The sequence below is a fragment of the Erythrolamprus reginae genome, unplaced genomic scaffold, assembly GCF_031021105.1.
Source record: "Erythrolamprus reginae isolate rEryReg1 unplaced genomic scaffold, rEryReg1.hap1 H_26, whole genome shotgun sequence".
Classification (NCBI taxonomy): domain Eukaryota; kingdom Metazoa; phylum Chordata; class Lepidosauria; order Squamata; family Dipsadidae; genus Erythrolamprus; species Erythrolamprus reginae.
Genome location: NW_027248480.1, coordinates 129,974 through 150,370, shown reverse-complemented (window position 1 = coordinate 150,370; position 20,397 = coordinate 129,974). Strand labels below are relative to the sequence as shown.

General features: G+C 45.9%; 1 protein-coding gene across 1 annotated transcript in view; it reads left to right on the top strand.

The window, feature by feature from the left end:
• Positions 1–13,980, top strand: part of LOC139155522 (large neutral amino acids transporter small subunit 2-like) — a 52,873-nt gene extending 38,893 nt beyond the window's left edge. The window contains exons 4-11 of the mRNA XM_070730687.1: positions 3,148–3,273; positions 4,257–4,410; positions 5,146–5,269; positions 5,357–5,460; positions 7,417–7,513; positions 10,181–10,330; positions 11,394–11,571; positions 13,348–13,980. Of these exons, the coding sequence (XP_070586788.1) occupies positions 3,148–3,273; positions 4,257–4,410; positions 5,146–5,269; positions 5,357–5,460; positions 7,417–7,513; positions 10,181–10,330; positions 11,394–11,571; positions 13,348–13,496 (1,082 nt within the window). The 3' untranslated portion in view covers positions 13,497–13,980. The remainder of the gene's footprint in view (positions 1–3,147; positions 3,274–4,256; positions 4,411–5,145; positions 5,270–5,356; positions 5,461–7,416; positions 7,514–10,180; positions 10,331–11,393; positions 11,572–13,347) is intronic.
• The last annotated feature ends 6,417 nt before the right edge of the window (positions 13,981–20,397 follow it).

Sequence of the window (20,397 nt, the reverse complement as noted above, 5' to 3'; positions counted from 1 at the left end):
ACCCCTGGCTAATCTATCCCTTCCCAGCATAGAAACATAGAAACATAGAAGACTGATGGCAGAAAAAGACCTCATGGCCCATCTAGTCTGCCCTTATACTATTTCCTGTATTTTATCTTACAATGGATATATGTTTATCTCAGGCATGTTTAAATTCAGTTACTGTGGATTTACCAACCACGTCTGCTGGAAGTTTGTTCCAAGCATCTACTACTCTTTCAGTCAAATAATATTTTCTCATGTTGCTTTTGATCTTTCCCCCAACAAACTTCAGATTGTGTCCCCTTGTTCTTGTGTTCATTTTCCTATTAAAAACACTTCCCTCCTGGACCTTATTTAACCCTTTAACATATTTAAATGTTTCGATCATGTCCCCCCTTTTCCTTCTGTCCTCCAGACTATACAGATTGAGTTCATAAAGTCTTTCCTGATACGTTTTATGCTTAAGACCTTCCACCATTCTTGTAGCCCGTCTTTGGACCCGTTCAATTTTGTCAATATCTTTTTGTAGGTGAGGTCTCCAGAACTGGACACAGTATTCCAAATGTGGTCTCACCAGCAGGGTCGGAAAGGTGACAAGAAGGAACAAGCTGTGGTTTTGATGTTTGGTCTTCCTTGTTCCTCGGGGGGGGGGGGGGTGATGCAAGAGGCTTGAGTTTCTGTTGATCCATCTCAGGTGGACGCTGTTTGCGCACCAGGAGCCCAGAGTTCAGTCTGTCTGCGGACGGGATCTTTTCCAATGCCAGTGGCCTTGAGCCAAATAGGTCACAGACTTCTCCCGTTGTTGTTTTTGTCCCCTCGGACAACAGAGACATCCAGCCACCTTTGAAGGGCTTGGGTCTTTCTTTCCCATGTTCCCCGGGATGGTGAGATCTAACCTTGGGTTACGGCCTTAATGGCAGGGTCACTGAACTCCCAAGCAACGCATGGGGGAAAAAAAAACTTGTGCAGGAGGGAAGCAACAAATTTCCCGTTCTGAAAGGAAGGTCATTCAAAAATAATACAGGACTGCACGTGAATAGATTGATGATGGAAATTAAAGATAAGGTGTAGGTTTAGGTTTATTAAATTTATTGGCCGCCCTTCTGCTTGCTGGCTCAGGGTGGCTTACAAGAATAAAACAGAGACAATTACAATAAATTGCTGTCAGCCTGTCTTCCATTGAGGACCTAGAAGTATAACAAGCAGGAAGAGGGAGATTATGATCCCGCTATATAGAGCGCTGGTGAGACCCCATTTGGAATTCTGTGTTCAGTTCTGGAGGCCTCACCTACAAAAAGATATTGACAAAATTGAACGGGTCCAAAGACGGGCTACAAGAATGGTGGAAGTTCTTAAGCATAAAACATATCAGGAAAGACTTCATGAACTCAATCTGTATAGTCTGGAGGACAGAAGGAAAAGGGGGGACATGATCGAAACATTTAAATATGTTAAAGGGTTAAATAAGGTCCAGGAGGGAAGTGTTTTTAATAGGAAAGTGAAGCCAAGAACAAGGGGACACAGTCTGAAGTTAGTTGGGGGAAAGATCAAAAGCAACATGAGAAAATATTATTTTACTGAAAGAGTGGTAGATCCTTGGAACAAACTTCCAGCAGACGTGGTTGATAAATCCACAGTAACTGAATTTAAACATGCCTGGGATAAACATATATCCATCCTAAGATAAAATACAGGAAATAGTATAAGAGCAGACTAGATGGACCATGAGGTCTTTTTCTGCCGTCAGACTTCTATGTTTCTATGTTTCTATGACCTGTATACTGCACGAGTCAAAAAGAGGGCTCTGAAGATATTTACTTGCCCTTTGCATCCTGGACATAAACTGTTTCAATTCCTGCCCTCAAAACATTGCTACAGAGCACTGCACACCATTCAACTAGACACAAGGACAGTTTTTTCCCAAATGCCATCACTCTGCTAAACAAATAATTCCTTCAACACTGCCAAAATATTTTAGTTTATTGGATTTATATGCCGCCCCTCTCCAAGGACTTATGGCGGCCTTACAACATATAAAAAAGACTATATATATCAAAATCCAAATAATTAAAATTCAGTTACAACTAAAAAAAAGAACCAATTAAAATACAAACATAACCATTCAATCAACAAAACACTATACGTTTACTAAGTCTGCACTACTATTACTACTAGTTTTTTCTCATCATTCCTATCACACATCTCCTTCCACTTATGAGTGTATGACTATAACTTGCTGCTTGTATCCTTAAGATTTTTATTAATATTGATTGTTTCCTCATTGCTTATTTGACCCCAGGACAATCATTGAGAACCTTATGATTCTTGAAAAAATGTATATTTTCTTTTATGTACACTGAGAGTATATGCACCAAAGACAAATTTCTTGTGTGTCCAATAGTGATGGGCGAACCCAACGGTGTTCGGGTTTGGCAAGTTCGGACGAAGTTTATGCAAAATTCGGCCGAACCCGAACAGGGAATCCCACAAAGAGATTCCAGGGGCGGAGCTTTGACATCACGTATACCGGCAGGTTGCTAAGGACGCCAAGGTGATCACTTCCTGGATTCCATGGAATCCAGGAAGTGATCACCTTGGCGTCCTTAGCAACCTGCCGGTGACGTCAAGGCTCTGCCCCCGGAATCTCTTAGTGGGAGGGATTCCCCAGCTCCTTCAAAGGGAGGTCTTCACGTAAAAATAAACATTGTTATTTTTACGTGAAAGGACACCGCAGTGGTGCTTCAAACAAAGGGCGGTCCTTTCACATAAAAATAAACATGTTTATTTTTACATTAAAGGACCGCCCTTTGCTTGCAGCATTGCTGCGGTGTCCTTTCACATAAAAATAAACAGGTGAAGTAGTCACCGACAGGGAGTACATTGTGATGTATGATTTTATGAACAACAGTGACAAAATTAGGTAGTTGTGGAGGCAGGATTGGGCAGGGTGGGGATAATACTGATCTCCGGAGGCAGTTGGTTCCAAAGTGACGGAGCTGCCACAGAGAAGGCCCTTCCCCGAGGTCCTGCCAGCCAACATTGTTTGGCAGACGGGACCTGGAGAACGCCGACTCCAAAGGCAGTTCTGTATATAGTTGAGTTGGGTTGGGAGAAGGTGTGGTCAGTGGTGGTACTGTCTTCACGGTCTTTCTTGGTTCTCCACAGTGCTGTTGACGTGGGTGAATTGTGCCAGCGTCCGTTGGGCAACACGTGTCCAAGATATCTTCACCGCTGGAAAGCTGCTGGCTCTGGCCTTGATCATTATCATGGGAATTGTGCAAATTTGCAAAGGTGAGACCCGTTAGATCCAACCAAGTGTATTATTTCCGAACTTTTTGGGTGCTCAATCACTGGAGGTTTTTAAGAATAGGTTGGACAGCCCTCAGTCTGGAATATTGTAAGACAGGGGTCTCCAACCGGGGCCAATTTACAACTCAGGGACTTCAACACCCAGAATCTTGGGTGAGAATTTCTGGGAGTTGAAGTCCACAGGTAATAAAATCAGGGTTCCCAATCTTGGACAATTTATGACTCAGGGACTTCAACTCCCAGAATCCTGGGTGAGGAATTCTGGGCGTTGAAGTCCACATGTCATAAAATGGGGGTCTTCCAATCTGGGCCAATTTACGACTCGGGGACTTCAAGTCCCAGAATCCTGGGTGAGGAATTCTGGGAGTTGAAGTCCACAGGTAATAAAATCAGGGTTTCCAATCTTGGACAATTTATGACTTGGGGACTTCAACTCCCAGAATCCTGGGTGAGGAATTCTGGGAGTTGAAGTCCACACGTCATAAAATCAGGGTTTCCAATCTTGGACAATTTATGACTTGGGGACTTCAACTCCCAGAATCCTGGGTGAGGAATTCTGGGAGTTGAAGTCCACACGTCATAAAATGGAGGTTTTCCGATCTGGGCCAATTTACGATTCCCAGAATGCTGACTGAGGAATTCTGGGATTGAAGTCCACAAGTCATAAAGTGACCAGGTTGGAGACCTCTGGTATAGGGCAGAGCAGACTAAAACACCTCAAAAGGCTCCTTCCAACTCTCGTATGCTGTATTTCTCCTGCTGTATTGGTGGTGGAGAGATTGCAAAGATGTAAACAGTGGAACATAGACGCCATTTTGGGATGGTTTGATTTACAAGATGAACTGGTTTCCTGGCAATGGGGAAGTAGGAAAATGGGAGATTCAACTGGTTTGGGAAGTGGGATTAAAGAGAAGAGGCCCCATAATGACTGAGGATGGTTTTATTTTTTTATGTCCTTGATGTAGGAGAGTACTTTTGGCTGGAACCCAAAAATGCCTTCGAGTTCTTTCAAACTCCAGATGTGGGGCTGGTTGCTCTGGCCTTCCTACAAGGGTCGTTTGCTTACGGGGGCTGGAACTTCCTCAACTACGTCACGGAGGAATTGGTGGACCCTCACAAGTGAGTGAAAGTCTCTCCTGGTGGTGTGGGGGGTGGAGAAAACACCCTTCAATCTCCGTTTTACTTTCTGTTCTGTCAATTATTAGAAAGCAAACCCCCACACATTGATCGAGGCAAAAGTATTCTTATTTACACAAAGTCCAGCAAGAAATAAGTGAATTCTGAAGTATTTCAGGCTGACAGCGTTCCCCTCTAAGGAGCATAGATAACAGTCCGGGATGCAAGCCAACTAGAGACATAAATCTTCCCTAATGAGGTGTCTCTGGTGTTTTTTCACTTTACTCACTGTTCAGGGTTTAACCAGCTTCTGTAAAAGCGGGAATCGAAATCCATGGAATCAAAAGCAATCTCTCGAGGCACCGGCTTCATGATGAACGTTGCTTGCCACATCCTGCACCCCCCTGGGCTAAATGTCCCATAGATCTAATCAATGCCTAGAACCCCTCCTAGAGAGATATTCATGCCTGGCTCTCATCCTTCTGACACTCGCATCTAAGAGAGGGGCCTCAAAGTCCCCATCGTCCTCTGACTCACACACTACCCTAACTGGGAGTGTTACGGCCTCTGCTGGATCCTTAGTCCCTAACTCTCCCTCACTCTCAGACTGGCAAGAATACTGGCCTGCGATGTCCAGTTCTCCTCCATCTCCTGGTCCTCAAAATCCATGACCAGCTGAGCTGGATATGGACCACTCACAACACTTTCCACCGCCTCCACTCTTCCTATCCTTCACAGGAACCTGCCTCGAGCCATTTTTATCTCCATTCCGCTTGTGACCTTTGTGTACGTCTTCGCCAACGTGGCCTATGTCACTGCCATGTCTCCCCAGGAACTTCTGGCCTCCAACGCTGTCGCAGTGGTGAGTGTTCCATCAACGACGTTCAAATTCCTCTTTGGGTTCCTGGTGAATCGACCCCTTAACGTCTCCTCATTTCTTTCTCCACAGACATTTGGGGAGAAACTCTTAGGAGTGATGGCATGGATCATGCCCATCTCTGTGGCCCTCTCCACCTTTGGAGGCGTCAACGGCTCCCTGTTTACTTCCTCCAGGTGAGTAGATCAGACCTCCAACCTCAATCACAGTTAATTTGCAGATGATACTAAGCTGGCTGGAATAGCTAGCACTTTAGAACAATGAGGGCGAACCATTTTTCCCCCAGGTGCCGAAAAAGTGTGGGCGCACACATATTGCGCATGCGTGAGTGCCTCTACCCATAATGCAATGCCTGGGGAGGGTGAAAATAGCTTCCCCCACCTACCGGAGGCCCTCTTAAGGCTGGAAACAGCCTGTTTCCCAACTTCTGGTAGGCCCAGTAGGCTCATGTTTTGCCCTCTCCAGGCTCCAAAGGCTTCCCTGGAGCCAGGGAGGATAAAAATGCCCTCCACATCCCCCCAGAGGCTCTTAGGAAGCCAAAAGCGCCCTCCCAGAGCCTCTGTGTGAGCCAAAAATCAGCTGGCCAGAATACATGTGCACGTTGAAGCTGAGCTAGGGGAGATATGGCTCCACATGCCACCTGTGGCACCTATGCCATAGGTTCACCATCACTGCTCTAGAACAATGATGGTGAACTTTTTTGGGTCCATGTGCCGAAAGGGTATGTGTGTGTGTGAGTGTGTGCTATTCCCTCCTCCCCACTCATGCATACACTCCCAATACTGCACATTATTATTATTATTATTATTATTATTATTATTATTATTATTATTTTATTTAGATTTGTATGCCGCCCCTCTCCGCAGACTCGGGGCGGCTCACAACAGTGATAAAAAACAATATATATTGACAAATCTAATAATTTAAAATCTAAAATAGCAATTGCACATTTAAAAAAATCTAAAACTAAGGAACCCCAATATAAAAACCCCAATAAAAACAGTCATATCATGCACTAAAACTACATAGGCAGGGGGAGATGTCTCAGATCCCCCACGCTTGACGACAGAGGTGGGTTTTGAGGAGTTTACGAAAGGCAAGGAGGGTGGGGGCAGTTCTAATCTCTGGAGGGAGCTGATTCCAGAGGGTCGGAGCCGCCACAGAGAAGGCTCTTCCCCTGGATCCCGCCAGACGACATTGTTTAGTCGACAGGACCCGGTGAAGGCCAACTCTATGGGATCTGACCGGTCGCTGGGATTCGTGCGGCAGAAGGCAGTCTCGCAGGTATCCTGGTCCGGTGCCATGAAGAGCTTTATAGGTAATAACCATCACTTTGAATTGTGACCGGAAACTGATCGGCAACCAGTGCAGACTGCGGAGTGTTGGAGTAACATGGGCATATTTGGGAAAGCCCATGATTGCTCTCGCAGCTGCATTCTGCACGATTTGAAGTTTCCGAACATTCTTCAAAGGTAGCCCCATGTAGAGAGCGTTACAGTAGTTGAGCTTCGAGGTGATGAGGGCATGAGTGACTGTGAGCAATGACTCCCGGGCAAACGCCCCCCCTCGCCACAGCTGAAAGATGTTTCTCTAATGTGAGCTGTGGATTGAGGAGGACGCCCAAGTTGCGCACAATACCTCTGGATCCAAGGATACTCCCTAAAAACCAGTGTGAGTGTCGCTCCTATTAACCATGGTCTTAATAACCACAATAAAAAACGATTGTAAAATTGGAATCCAGCCACCTGCCGATCTGCTTAATGACTGCACGGCTTTTCGACCGACATTTCAATCCCAACGGTGGCTATGAGGATTATGTGTACTTCATTCTTCCTGAATGAGATTTTATTGCTCAGAGCGGCGTTACGAAAGAGAATCGGATCTCTGATTTTAAACGCCCCGGGGCCATGCTTTAGTAGTTGATGGCTGGCTGCTTGAGTGATTTTTATCTTCGTAAGCTGTCTAGGGAAGGCAGTTGTCTTTAAATTATTTCAACCAAAGAAGGGCATGAATAAACTGTGTTCAAAACACAAAGATTTTCCAGGGCTGGCTGTAAACGACGCCAATCACATCTGTCTCCACTTGCTATTGTTTTGAGTTTTTTTGCGGTGTTATTTTTGTTTCTTCCCTAGGCTGTTTTTCGCCGGCGCCCGGGAAGGCCACCTCCCCAGCGTCTTGGCCATGATTCACGTCCGGAGGTGCACTCCGATACCTGCTCTGCTTTTCACTGTGAGTCACCGGTAGAGAAATAAAGGCAGGGAGATCTGAGGAGATCACACGCAGGTGGGATCCATGGAAAACATACCGCGTTCACAGGGGGGAGGGCTTGACGATGGATGGGCCTTGTTGTGATTGGCTCGCATGCGGCTCCTTTGATCACGGACTTTGAGGAGGATGAACTGGGTCCGTCTAGGTATCATAGGCCAGTGTGTTCACCAGAGAAAGTGAGAGTAAGAGAGAGTTAGGGCCCGGGGAACCCCCAGAGACTGCAGATCCCCCCCCCAAGATGTGGTAATGTTTGAGTCAGATGAGGAGGGAGATATTGTGGACCCCATATTAGATGCTAGGGTAAGAAGAATATCTCTAGCAACGTAGATCTAGGTATTGAATACTTCTAGGCACAACTTATCATCACTGTGAGTATAAAAGGGGGGATGATGGGAAACCTCGGTGCAGAAGTTCAACGTTCCTATATGGAGAGAGAGAGAATTAGCAGCCGAAGAGTCTCTCTTAAGTTCTTCTGCAATCCTGAAATCCTGGTTTTTGAAGGCATTTGTGAGTACCTGTCAACGCCAAAAACTAATGACCTGAATCTATTACCTTATTTTGGCCACTGGTTATTAGCTGTGCTGATAACGGTGGACTTTTGGCAGACTGACATTCCTATGATTTCATGGCTGTTTCTAGCATGTTTCTTTGTAAATATATACATAGAGACTTTGCTTTCGAGTCTTCATTGGGGATTAATTACTGATAATTAACTGGACAAAAAGAATAGACCTCAACTTCCAGAATTCGCCAGGCAGAAAAAAGTTCCCAAGCACTTGATTAGCTGGTGGTAAATCAGCGCTCCCGTTGACTGACAAAAGGGCCGTTTCCCAGGTCTCAGTAATTTCCCAGGCTGTTTTTCTACCTCCTCGGACAACAATCTGAATAGCTGCGAAATTGAATGTATGTCCTTTGTTCATTGCAAATGTGAAGCTACTGATGGGTTTTGGGTTTCTGCATCTGGATCATGTTCTGCCCTCAGTTACGAATGTATCAAAACACACTGTTTAAACAAACTTAGTTTGATCAATGAACCACTGCTAATAACTGGCTTAGACGTGGTGACACACACACACATATCAAAAAGGCAGTCTTTTCTTGCAAAAAGTCAGCTACTAATTAATCCTCATTAGCAGCTGGTATAGGCTCAGAAAGACTTAACTCAAAGCAATGCAATTAGTTCTGTTTACGTAATGTCCAAGGCCTTGGCCAAATGTCCAGGAGTCTTCCTTGATAAGAAATCCGAAGCACAGAAACAGGGATTCATAAAACAATCATGACAGATCCACAAATCTAAACTGTTGTTTCCTGCAGTATTTCAGCTGCTTCTGCTGTCCTTAAATAGATTAGCTGAGTGGCCAATTAATTTTAAGTTTTATTGGATTTATATGCTGCCCCTCTCTGAGGACTTGGGGTGGCTTGCAACATATAAAAAAAGCAATATAGATTAGATTTATTGGATTTATATGCCGCTCTTCTCCGCAAACTAGGGGCGGCTATATACATCAAATATACATCAAAATCCAATTAATTAATTAAAAGTTACATCTAAAAGCTAAAGAACCAATTAAAGAACTCACATATCAATTCAATCAACAAAACCACTATACATTCATTGGCCAGGGGGCAGAATCTAATGACCCCAAGCTTGGCGGCATACGTGAATCTTGAGACTCTTACAAAAGAGTGGGGGAAATACCAATTAACCTCAAGTCTTACTCTCAAGGAGACCTCCTCCTGAGTAACCATTCCTGTCTCTTGGCAGCTCTGCAGTCTCTTGCATCAAGAAGAGGAGAAGCCTCTTCCTCCTCACTTCCAAGAGATGCTACAGATTCCAAAGGCCCTGGCTGAACCTCTGCCTCTGGCACTGAGTCCTTGCCAGGCTCCTCACTGCCTAACTCGGGTGCCAGCTGCACAGGCCACTGGCACGTCACCAAGTTAATTTCCTTTTGAACAGGATCCGCTATCAGCTATATACAGGCTGCTGGCGGACCACAACAGATAGTCACTTGTGTTCTTGCAATCTGGTAGTTGGCTTCTTCCCTATCCATCCTGCATAGTCGGAGGGGGGCAATGCCCTGCAGCTTATTGAGCTGACTGGTGGATTCTGGGAATTGAAGTCCACCCATTTTTGAGCTGCTGAGGTTGACAAAACACTGATTTGGTGGGCGGTTGTGGGAGAATTGTCCAATCCCAACAACTGGTTAGGTTGCACAGAGTTGGCCTCCTCCAAGCCCCCTCGGCCAAACAATGTCAGCTGGCGGGTTATTGGGGCAGGGCCTTTTCTGTTGCAGCCCTGACCCTCTGGAACCAACTCCCCCCAGAGATCTGCATTGCCCCTACTCTCCATGCCGTTAGAGACACACCTATGTCGGCAGGCCTGGGAACCGTGAGCGATAATTTCGCTCTGGTCATTGCATGAAATAAGGTTGATTGATTGTTTTATTGTGGGGGTTTTTACTATTTGTAATGTTTTAAATTCTAATTTTTGCAATTGTCTCTATTTTATTCATGTAAGCTGCCCTGAGTCCCGGAGGGGAAGGGTGGCCTATAAATCTAATAAACCTAAACCAATGTGGTCCATTGTTTATATCCATCAGCTCATTTCCTTTATGTTGTCTCTGGCAGTGTCTGTCAACTTTGCTTATGCTGGTCACAAGTGACATATATACACTAATCAATTATGTCGGTTTCATCAACTACCTCTTCTACGGCGTGACAGTGGCTGGGCAGGTCGTGCTCCGCTGGCGCGAACCCCATCGGCCTCGTCCGATCAAGGTAAGAACCTGAGACACGACTCTGTTTTTGGTCCCTCGACCATTCTTCAGTGGTGGGCTGCAACCAGTTTAACGACTGGTTTGGTGATTGCGCAACATGGAGAAATGACCACATTCAAAGCTGAGAACTTGACTGCACTGGAAACAGAGGAACTGATTGCACTCGAAAGGAAGAAATTGACCACAGTAGAAGCACTGAAATTGACTGTACCCAGGGAAAATAAATTATGTGCAAAAATGAAGAACGGCAGTGGTGGGCTGCTGCTGGTTCAGGCGAATCGGTAGTTCTAACGATCAGCTGGCCCTGCGTAGCGTAGTGTTCAAAATACAGCTATTTGAAGTTCAGCTGCTTACCTTCTAAGACAGCCCCAGTAAGAACAGCGGAGGCACAGTGGAAATCAACTATGCCGCATGAATCAGCTGAGCCAGAAAGAAGGAAAGATAAGACAGGATAGGGCGGCTGTGGATGGGCAGGGCCAGCTGATCGTGTTTAAGGTTGCCTCCTTCTTCAGTGTTGACGTCCAATCTTCAAGTCAATCAGACTGTTTGTGCCCGCTGCACCTAGGATGACTTTTACAAGTCGTCTTCCACTGCCACTGGTTGAGAGGTCTATGCCGGCTCCCAAGGGGGTTTGCTACCATCCCCCAGCTTATTGACAGACACGTCTCTTCTTTCGCACCCCTACACGGTGGTTCTAATCAAACCAGAGCCCCAATAATGTGGATATTGGAGATCCCCTGCAGGGCGCAGGAAATTCCATTTCACCATGGTGTTTGGCCACCCTCCTTCCTCCTCCTTGAGTTTTTAAGGTTGCTTAGATCCATGGTCTAGGTTCAGGAGGCTGTGAGTTTGATCCTAGGCAGAGGGAGATGTTTCTCTTGCTGGGCACAATGAGAATATATTTGCTGAACAAAACTCTGCAATGGCGACAGAGAAGGTCATCCGGCCAGTAAACACTCAGTTCCATTCAGTTGCCCAAGACTCCACAGCCATAAGGGATTATGGGGGTGATTAAAAGATGGTGATGTTATGCTGTAGCTTCAACCCATTTCTCTTCCCCACAGGTGAGCCTGTTCTTCCCCATCATCTACCTGCTCTTCTGGGCCTTCCTTCTGGTCTTCAGCTTGTGGTCCGAACCGCTGGTTTGTGGTATTGGCCTGGCCATCATGTTGACCGGGGTACCCGTCTACTTCCTGGGTGTCCATTGGGAGAACAAGCCCCCATCCTTCAACAGCCTGGTCGGTGAGTATTGCCCCCCTTTCTCTTCTCTTCTGTTCTGCAAGAAAACTACCAATCTCAGAGAACACTAAGGACCCCACATTAGTCCTCATCCTCTTCCTCCTCCCTTCTCTCCAGAAATATCCCTCCCTTTTAGCACTGATAATGTTCCCTAGTTGGGTCTCCTCCTCCTCTTCCTCCTCCTCTTCCTCCTCCTCTTCTCTTCCTGCTCCTCCTGCTCCTCTTCTCCTCCTCTTCCTCCTGCTCCTCCTGACCCTGTTCCTCCTGCTCCTCCTCCTGCTCCTCTCCTCCTCCTCTTCTCCTGCTCCTCCTGCTCCTTCTCTCCTCCTCCTCTGCTCCTCTTCTCTTCCTCTTTCTCCTCCTCCTCCTCTTCTCCTCCTTCGCTTCTCTTCCTGCACTTCTCCTCCTCTTGCTCCTCTTCTCCTCCTCTTCCTCCTGCTCCTCCTGACCCTGTTCCTCCTGCTCCTCCTCCTGCTCCTCTCCTCCTCCTCTTCTCCTGCTCCTCCTGCTCCTTCTCTCCTCCTCCTCTGCTCCTCTTCTCTTCCTCTTTCTCCTCCTCCTCCTCTTCTCCTCCTTCTCTTCTCTTCCTGCACTTCTCCTCCTCTTGCTCCTCTTCTCCTCCTCTTCCTCCTGCTCCTCCTGACCCTGTTCCTCCTGCTCCTCCTCCTGCTCCTCTCCTCCTCCTCTTCTCCTGCTCCTCCTGCTCCTTCTCTCCTCCTCCTCTGCTCCTCTTCTCTTCCTCTTTCTCCTCCTCCTCCTCTTCTCCTCCTTCTCTTCTCTTCCTGCACTTCTCCTCCTCTTGCTCCTCTTCTCCTCCTGCTCCTTCTCTCCTCCTCCTCTGCTCCTCTTCTCCTCCTCTTCCTCCTGCTCCTCTTCTTCTCCTCCTTCTCTTCCTCCTGCTCCTCTTCTCCTCCTCTTTCTCCTGCTCCTCCTGCTCCTTCTCTCCTCCTCTGCTCCTCTTCTCTTCCTCTTTCTCCTCCTCCTGCTCCTCTTCTTCTCCTTCTCTTCCTCCTGCTCCTCCTCTTCCTCCTGCTCTTCCTGCTCCTCCTCTCCTCCTCCTCTGCTCCTCTTCTCTTCCTCTTTCTCCTCCTCCTGCTCCTCTTCTTCTCCTCCTTCTCTTCCTCCTGCTCCTCTTCTCCTCCTGCTCTTCCTGCTCCTTTTCTCTTCCTCCTGCTCCTCTTCTCCTCCTCTTTCTCCTGCTCCTCCTCTCCTCCTGCTCCTCCTGCTCCTTCTCTCCTCCTCCTCTCCTCCTCTTCTCTTCCTCTTTCTCCTCCTCCTGCTCCTCTTCTTCTCCTCCTCTTCCTCCTGCTCCTCTTCTCCTCCTCTTCCTCCTGCTCCTTCTGCTCCTCTTTTCCTCCTGCTCTTCCTGCTCCTTTTCTCCTCCTCCTCTTCCTCCTGCTCCTCCGCTCCTCCTGCTCCTCCTGCTCCTTTTCTCCTCCTCCTCTTCCTCCTGCTCCTCCGCTCCTCCTGCTCCTCCTGCTCCTTTTCTCCTCCTCCTCTTCTCCTCCTGCTCCTGCTCCTCCTCCTCCTCTTCTCCTCCTGCTCCTTCTCTCCTCCTCCTCTGCTCCTCTTCTCTTCCTCTTCCTCCTGCTCCTCCCCTCTCCTCCTCCCCTGCCTTCATTCCACATACCTCACTCCCTTCAAGTACTGATGATGTTCCCTAGTTGGGTTGCAAAACATCTGCAAGAAAATCACCATGAAACACACAAACACACTCCGCCAAGTCCCTCTTGCTGCTCTCTTCACCTGTTGTGCTTCCCCCCCCCCTCTCTCTTCCAGATGGGATCACTCGGGTGGGACAGAAGCTCTGCGTGGTTGTGTACCCCAAGATGGTTACTGGGGAGGAGGAGAACGACCTCAGCAAAGAGACCAAAGAACAGCTGGAACCCATGTGCGGAACAGAGAAACTCGGCACGCCCCAGAATTGAGCCAACAGAAGGAGTATATAGCCAAAGATGGACTCCACTGGGTTTTAGCCACTAGAAATGGGTTGCCTGCCACCGTTGGCCGGAGCTGCACCTGTTGGGGGTCGACACCCCCTCCCCGCTCCAGTACACACACTCCTTTCCCCAGCTTCTTGCAGGGTCTGGGGTCCACACAGTATGCCCAAAAATCCCTACCTGCAGTGCCTCCCAATGGGACGAAGGATGGGGTGACCCTTAAAAGCGGTTATCCCAGTTCCTGCCTCTTGTCCCAAACTTTAGGGAAAGCACCTTTTGTTGCTGCCTTATATACTGTATGTATTATTTTTTGGGGGGTGGGGAGAAATATTTTGAGGGGTGGTGGTGGAAAAGCTGCCCTTGGAGAATCCTCTCCTGCAATTGGTGCCCTCGTATTTTCTTCGTTTTTCTCTTTCTCTCTCTTACGTTATTTTGTTTGGGATGCGATAAATAAAGTGCCACTTGCCATCCAGATTGCTTCCTTGCTGTGATTTTTTTTTTTTTGGTGTGCGTGTGTGAGAGAGAGATGAAACCTAATGTCATCTAGCTAAGTGCCTGTCCCTGGGGGTAGCCCAAGTTCCCATCGGGATGAGTCAGCCGAGATTGAGAAACTGTAGTTTAGTTTGGGCTCCCTGCCACCTTGGCAACGATGGAGCTTCAAGCTGTCATGGTGCCACGGAAGCAGGGATGAAAATAACAAGATCGTAGGCTGCGTTTTGTTGTTGTTGTTGTTTTGTTTTAGATATGGGACCGGGGTTAGGTTAGAACACTGTTTCTCCAATGTGAACAGTTTTTAAAGGGATGGACTTCAATTCCCAGGAGTTGAAGTCCACCTATCTGGCTCGGGAATGCTGGGAGTTGAAGTCCGCCTATCAGAAAGCTGCCACAGTGCAGGAACGTGAGGCTGGCTGGCTGTGGAATTCTGGGACTTGAAGTCCGCCTATCAGAAAACTGCCACAGTGCAGGAACATGAGGCTGGCTGTGGAATTCTGGGACTTGAAGTTCCCTGTCAGAATGTTTGAGAAACGCAAGGTTGGCTGGGGAATTCTGGGAACCGAAATCTGCCTATCAGTAAACTGCCATAATAGAGGAACATGGGGCTGGCTGAGGAATTCTGGGAATTGAAGTCCGCCTATCAGAAAGCTGCCTCATTGGAGGAACATGGGGCTGGCGGAGGAATTCTGGGAGTTGAAGTTCCCTGTCAGAAAGCTGCCATGTTTGAGAAATGAATTCTGGCAGTTGAAGTCTGCCTATCAGAAAGCGGCCATGTTTGAGAAGCGCAAGGCTGGCTGAGGAATTCTGGGAATTGAAGTCCGCCTATCAGAAAGCTGCCTCATTGGAGGAACATGGGGCTGGCTGGGGAATTCTGGGACTTGAAGTTCCCTGTCAGAAAGCTGCCATGTTTAAGAAACGCAAGGCTAACTTGGGAATTCTGGGAATTGAAGTCCATCTATCAGTAAGCTGCCAGAGTTGAGAGACAAAAGGCTGGCTGAGGAATTCTGGGAATTGAAGTCCGCCTATCAGAAAGCTGCCTCATTGGAGGAACATGGGGCTGGCTGGGGAATTCTGGGACTTGAAGTTCCCTGTCAAAAAGCTGCCATGTTTAAGAAACGCAAGGCTAACTTGGGAATTCTGGGAGTTGAAGTCCGCCTATCAGTAAGTTGTCATGGTTGAGGCACATGAGACTGGCTAGGGAATTCTGGGAGTTTACAGTCCCTGTCAGAGAGCTGCCATATTTGAGAAACGCAAGACTAGCTAAGGAATTCTGGGAGCTGAAGTCCACCTATCAGTAAGCTGCCATGGTTGAGGAACTGGACAGGGAATTCTGGGAGTTGAAGTCCGCCTTTCAGAAAGCTGTCACAACTGAAAAACACAAGGCTGGCTGGGGAATTTACAAGTGTGGTTTGACACACCAGGAATTGGCCTCCGGTAAAACAACAGAATATAATAATAATACTAAAAGGTTCAGACAATAGAACAGAGAAGTATCAAGCAATAAAAAGAATATCATAATAATAATACTGCAGGCACACCCTGGGTGTTAATAGGAAACCACATAAGGCAACAATAACTTGTTGTGTAGTTATTGTGTTTTGTCAGCTGTGAGAATGAGATGTTGAGCAGACTGATGGCACGTGGAAATAAACTGTTAATTGAAGTTTAATTCTAAGAGCTAAAGTTCATACATCTTAAAAGCTGTGATGGGTGAGAAACATTAAATTAGAATATCAGAGAGACAGACAGACAGAGGCAGAGAGACACACAGAAAGAATGGTAAATCAAATGGGTTGGTTCCCTAACTAGTAGCCAGAAAAGATTAATTTAATTCCCCAAGTAGCAGCCAGAAAGGATTAATTAAATATTTGTCAAGCAGTTGACCATTTTGAGGGATTGGGCCCCAGACATTGAGTCTGATTCAGTTTTATTCAACTGGTTATTTATTTATTCATTCATTCATTCATTCATTCATTCATTCATTCATTCATTCATTCATTTATTATGAATTGAATTGAATTGAATTGGACCATGCAGGTCATCAAGTCCAACCCCCTGCCTGAGCAGGAATCCTAAAAGCACCCCAGCCAAGTGGCAGTCCAATCTCCTCTTGAAAGTGTCCAGAGTTGGGGAGTTCACAACCTCCGCAGGCAGGTTCTTCCACTGGTTGATCGCTCTGACCGTCAGGAAGTTCTTCCTTACTTCTAGGTTGAATCTCTGTTGCGAAGGTTAAAAAAAAGAGTCTGAGCCTGCCTATGTCTGAAATACAGGCATACAGGCAGTCATTGAATTACAACCCTTCGCTTAGCGACCGCCCAGAGTTACAATGGCACCAAAAAGAAACAATGACTTAGGAATGGTTCCCACACAACCATTGCCACGTCCCAGCGGCTACGGGATCAAAATTTGAGTTGCTCAGCAACTGACTAGTATTTACGACGGTTCGCGCTGTCACATGAGCCCCCTTAGCAACCTTCTGACAAGCAAAGTAGACGGGGAAAGCCAAATTCGTTTAACAACCTCTAAGGACTGCAGCGAACCAACTAGCAACTATGGCGAGAAAAGTCATAAAACGGGGCAAAATTCACTTAACAACAGTCTCAAGCGATGGAAATTTGAGGCTGTTTTCTTCATAAGCAGAAGATTCCTGTACATACCGGTATGTTCCTTTTTAAAATATATACATACCTGTATGTTCTTGTTCCTATCTGTTTGTTCCTTTTTTTAATTTAGGGGGCAGGAAAAGATACCACTGTATTTTTAGCTTTGTGGCGCCCTCTGGAGGGACTGAAGGATACTACATTCCTCCACCTTGAGCCACCATTTAATCAGGTTTTGTTGACTAAGCTAGACCACACCAGCCATCATCATTTACCAGCCACAACAGGTGATAGAGTAGAAAGGAATATAATTTTTTAATTGGCCAAGTGTGTTTGGATGAACAAGGAATTAGTGTTGGTGCATATTTTTATTTTATTTATTTATTTATCAAAACATGTAGAAGATAGCAGGTATTCGTGTGAACATAAACAAAAGCAAAGTAGCTACAGGTACATTTGGACAATAGGACAGTAAGACAGAGACGATATGCAGTGAAGGGCTACCAAACTTTTTACTACCACACTGTGGGCGTAGCTTATGCAGGACGCCCTGCATGTTCTTTCAACATCTTTCAGTGCAAATTGAGTGCTCTGGGGAGAGGTCGACTAGACAGTCTAAGGTTAAAGTTTTCGGAGTTTGGGGAAAAAACCATAGAGCAGAGGTCTTCAAACTTGGCAACTTTCAGAATTGTGGACTTCAATTCCCAGAATTCTTCAGCCAGCATAGCATTGTCATTGTCCTCTTCGCTGGTCTGGAACACTGCTGCTCCTAGAAGAGGGTTGTCTAATAAAATTGTGAAGTGTTCTTGGTATGGTTTCATTCATTCCATTCTCAGCAATGGCATTCTCTGCCATTGCTGAGAATGGTGATCGCAGATGCGTTCATCTGATTTGGGGCTCGCAGCCTATCGATACAGATTCTTCTGAAGACAGCCCTCCAAATGCAGATTTAATGGCGATTGGAGCTTCTATCTGGTCTTTTGGGCCTTTAACCACTTCACAGGTACTGTATATGAAAGTCCAGGGGCATCTGCTCCCAACAAGAGCAGGACTTCGGCTTTGGGGTCCAAGGGAGGAAAGAGGTTAGCTATATACTTCAAGTGAAGTATACTAGTTACTACTTCTGGTGTCGCGATCTGACTATGATCACCCGGTATGTTGTCACATTCTAGCAATGGCGGCAGTGTGAATTTTTCTCTTATTTATTTTATTTATTTATTTATTTTGTCCAATAGACAATGAGGGTTTTAGTGGGTATATATCTATATACAGTACACATAATAAAATACATGATGAAGGTTATAGAATAGAATAGAATAGAATAGAATTTTTATTGGCCAAGTGTGATTGGACACACAAGGAATTTGTCTTGGTGCATATGCTCTCAGCGTACATAAAATAAAATATACATTTGTCAAGAATCATGTGGTACAACACTTAATGATTGTCATAGGGGTCAAATAAGCAATGGAGAAGCAATATAGAGGAGATACTCATAGTAAAATATATCTAAGAAATAATAGAAAAGAAGGTATAGTAATAGAACATATCAATGAAAGAATAGAAGAAGAGATATAGGAATAGAAGAAAGGAATAGGAGATATAGGAGAGCAATAGGACAGGGATGGAAGGCACTCTAGTGCACTTGTACTCGCCCCTTACTGACCTCTTTGGAATCTGGATAGGTCAACCGTAGATAATCTAAGGGTAAAGTGTTGGGGGTTTGGGGATGACATTATGGAGTCCGGTACTGAGTTCCACGCTTCGACAACTCGGTTACTGAAGTCATATTTTTTACAGTCAAGTTTGGAGCAGTTAATATTAAGTTTAAATCTGTTGTGTGCTCTTGTGTTGTTGTGGTTGAAGCTGAAGTAGTCGTCAACAGGCAGGACGTTGCAGCATATGATATTGTGGGCAATACTTAGATCTTGTTTAAGGCGTCTTAGTTCTAGGCTTTCTAGGCCCAGGATTGAAAGTCTAGTCTCGTAGGGTATTCTATTTCGAGTGGAGGAGTGAAGGGCTCTTCTGGTGAAATATCTTTGGACATTTTCAAGGGTGTTAATGTCTGAGATGCGATATGGGTTCCAAACGGATGAGCTGTATTACTACGTTCTACTTATGCTATGTTATGTTAATATGTACTATAATCCTATACTTGTTTGACAAATAAATAAATAAAAATAAAACTCACGGTTCTTCTGCAACATAAACATTCTCATTGCACAGGTAAAAAGAGTTTGAATGGACCCCGGCTCTAGGCTTAGCGTCTACTGCAGTGTTTCCCAACCTTGGCAACTTGAAGATATCTGGACTTCAACTCCCAGAATCCCCCAGTCAGCATTCTACTGTATATGCTGACTGGCTTAGTGAGGGGAAAACAAAAGGCCTACAAGAGGCCTGCTGGAATGTTCTCTCCAATTACCCATCATCCTAACTCAAAGCCAATAGGAACGCATAGATGTGGTCACATGTGAAGCTACATTACCCAAATTTCTTAAAGAGAGATGTCTAAATACAGTCTAACTACGCTATTTCTATCTGTAGTGAGAGCACAGGTGTCCATTTTAGATCTTGTGTTAGGGCAGAATCTTGAAATTTCAAGGTCTCTACTGTTTATTTATTTATTTATTGTTAGAGTTGAAAGGGACCATGAAGGCCATCGAGTTCAACCCCCTACCCAAGCAGGAACCCTATAGCACACCAGTCAAGTGGCAGTTCAATCTTCTCTTAAAAATGTCCAGAGTGTTGGAGTTCACAACGTCCGCTGGCAGGTTGTTCCATTGGTTGATCGCTCTGACCGTCAGGAAGTTCCTCCTTATCTCCATGTTGAATCTCTCCTTGGTCAGCATCCAGCTGTTGTTCCTCGTCCGCCCTTTGGTGCCCTGGAGAATAAAGTGATCCCCTCCTCTCTGTGACATCCCCGCGTATACTTGTAGACTGCTATCATGTCCACTCTGGCCCTCCTTTTCTCTAGGCTATCCATGCCCAGTTCCCTCAGTCTCTCTTCGTCAGTCTTGGTTTCCAATCCCTTAATCATCTTGGTTGCTCTTTTCTGCACCTTCTCCAGAGTTTCAATGTCTCTTTTGAACTGTGGTGACCAGAACTGAATACAGTACTCCAGGTGTGGTCTGACCAGGGCGTAGTAGAGTGGTATTAAGACTTCCCTGGTCTTGGAGTGTATTCCCCTGTTGATGCAGCTTAGGATTGTGTTGGCTTTTTTAGCTGCTGCTGCACATTGTTGGATCATGTTTAGTTGATTGTCCACCAAGACTCCAAGGTCTCTTTCGCAGTCGCTACTGCTAAGAGGGGTTTCTCCCAGGTTGTATGTGTGTCCAGGTTTTTTTCTGCCTAGGTGAAGGACTTTGATCTTGTCGATGTTAAACATCATTTTGTTGGTCTGTTAAACATCACTGTGTTAGTCTGTCTAGGTCTTTCTGTAATTTTAGCCTGTCTTCTAGGGTATTGGCTACCCCCGCCAGCTTGGTGGTGTTGATACGGTGTTGTCTAGTATTGTAAGAGGTGGTAGGATGGGAGAGTTTCTCCTAAATGATGCGAAAACCAAGCCTCATTATACATCTGTGCAACCTGTGGAGCTAAGCAAGTATGATTAATAGAAGAGAAGAGAAGAGAATTAGAATAGAATGGAATTCTTTATTGGCCAAGTGTGATTGGACGCACAAGGAATTTGTCTCTTAATTTAAGAGAAAGCCAAGATAACCACAGCAGGCCTTTTCCAAAAAATAAATAAATAAGGACCTCTCTCTTCTTTGACAAAAAATGAGAGTTTGTCAGCC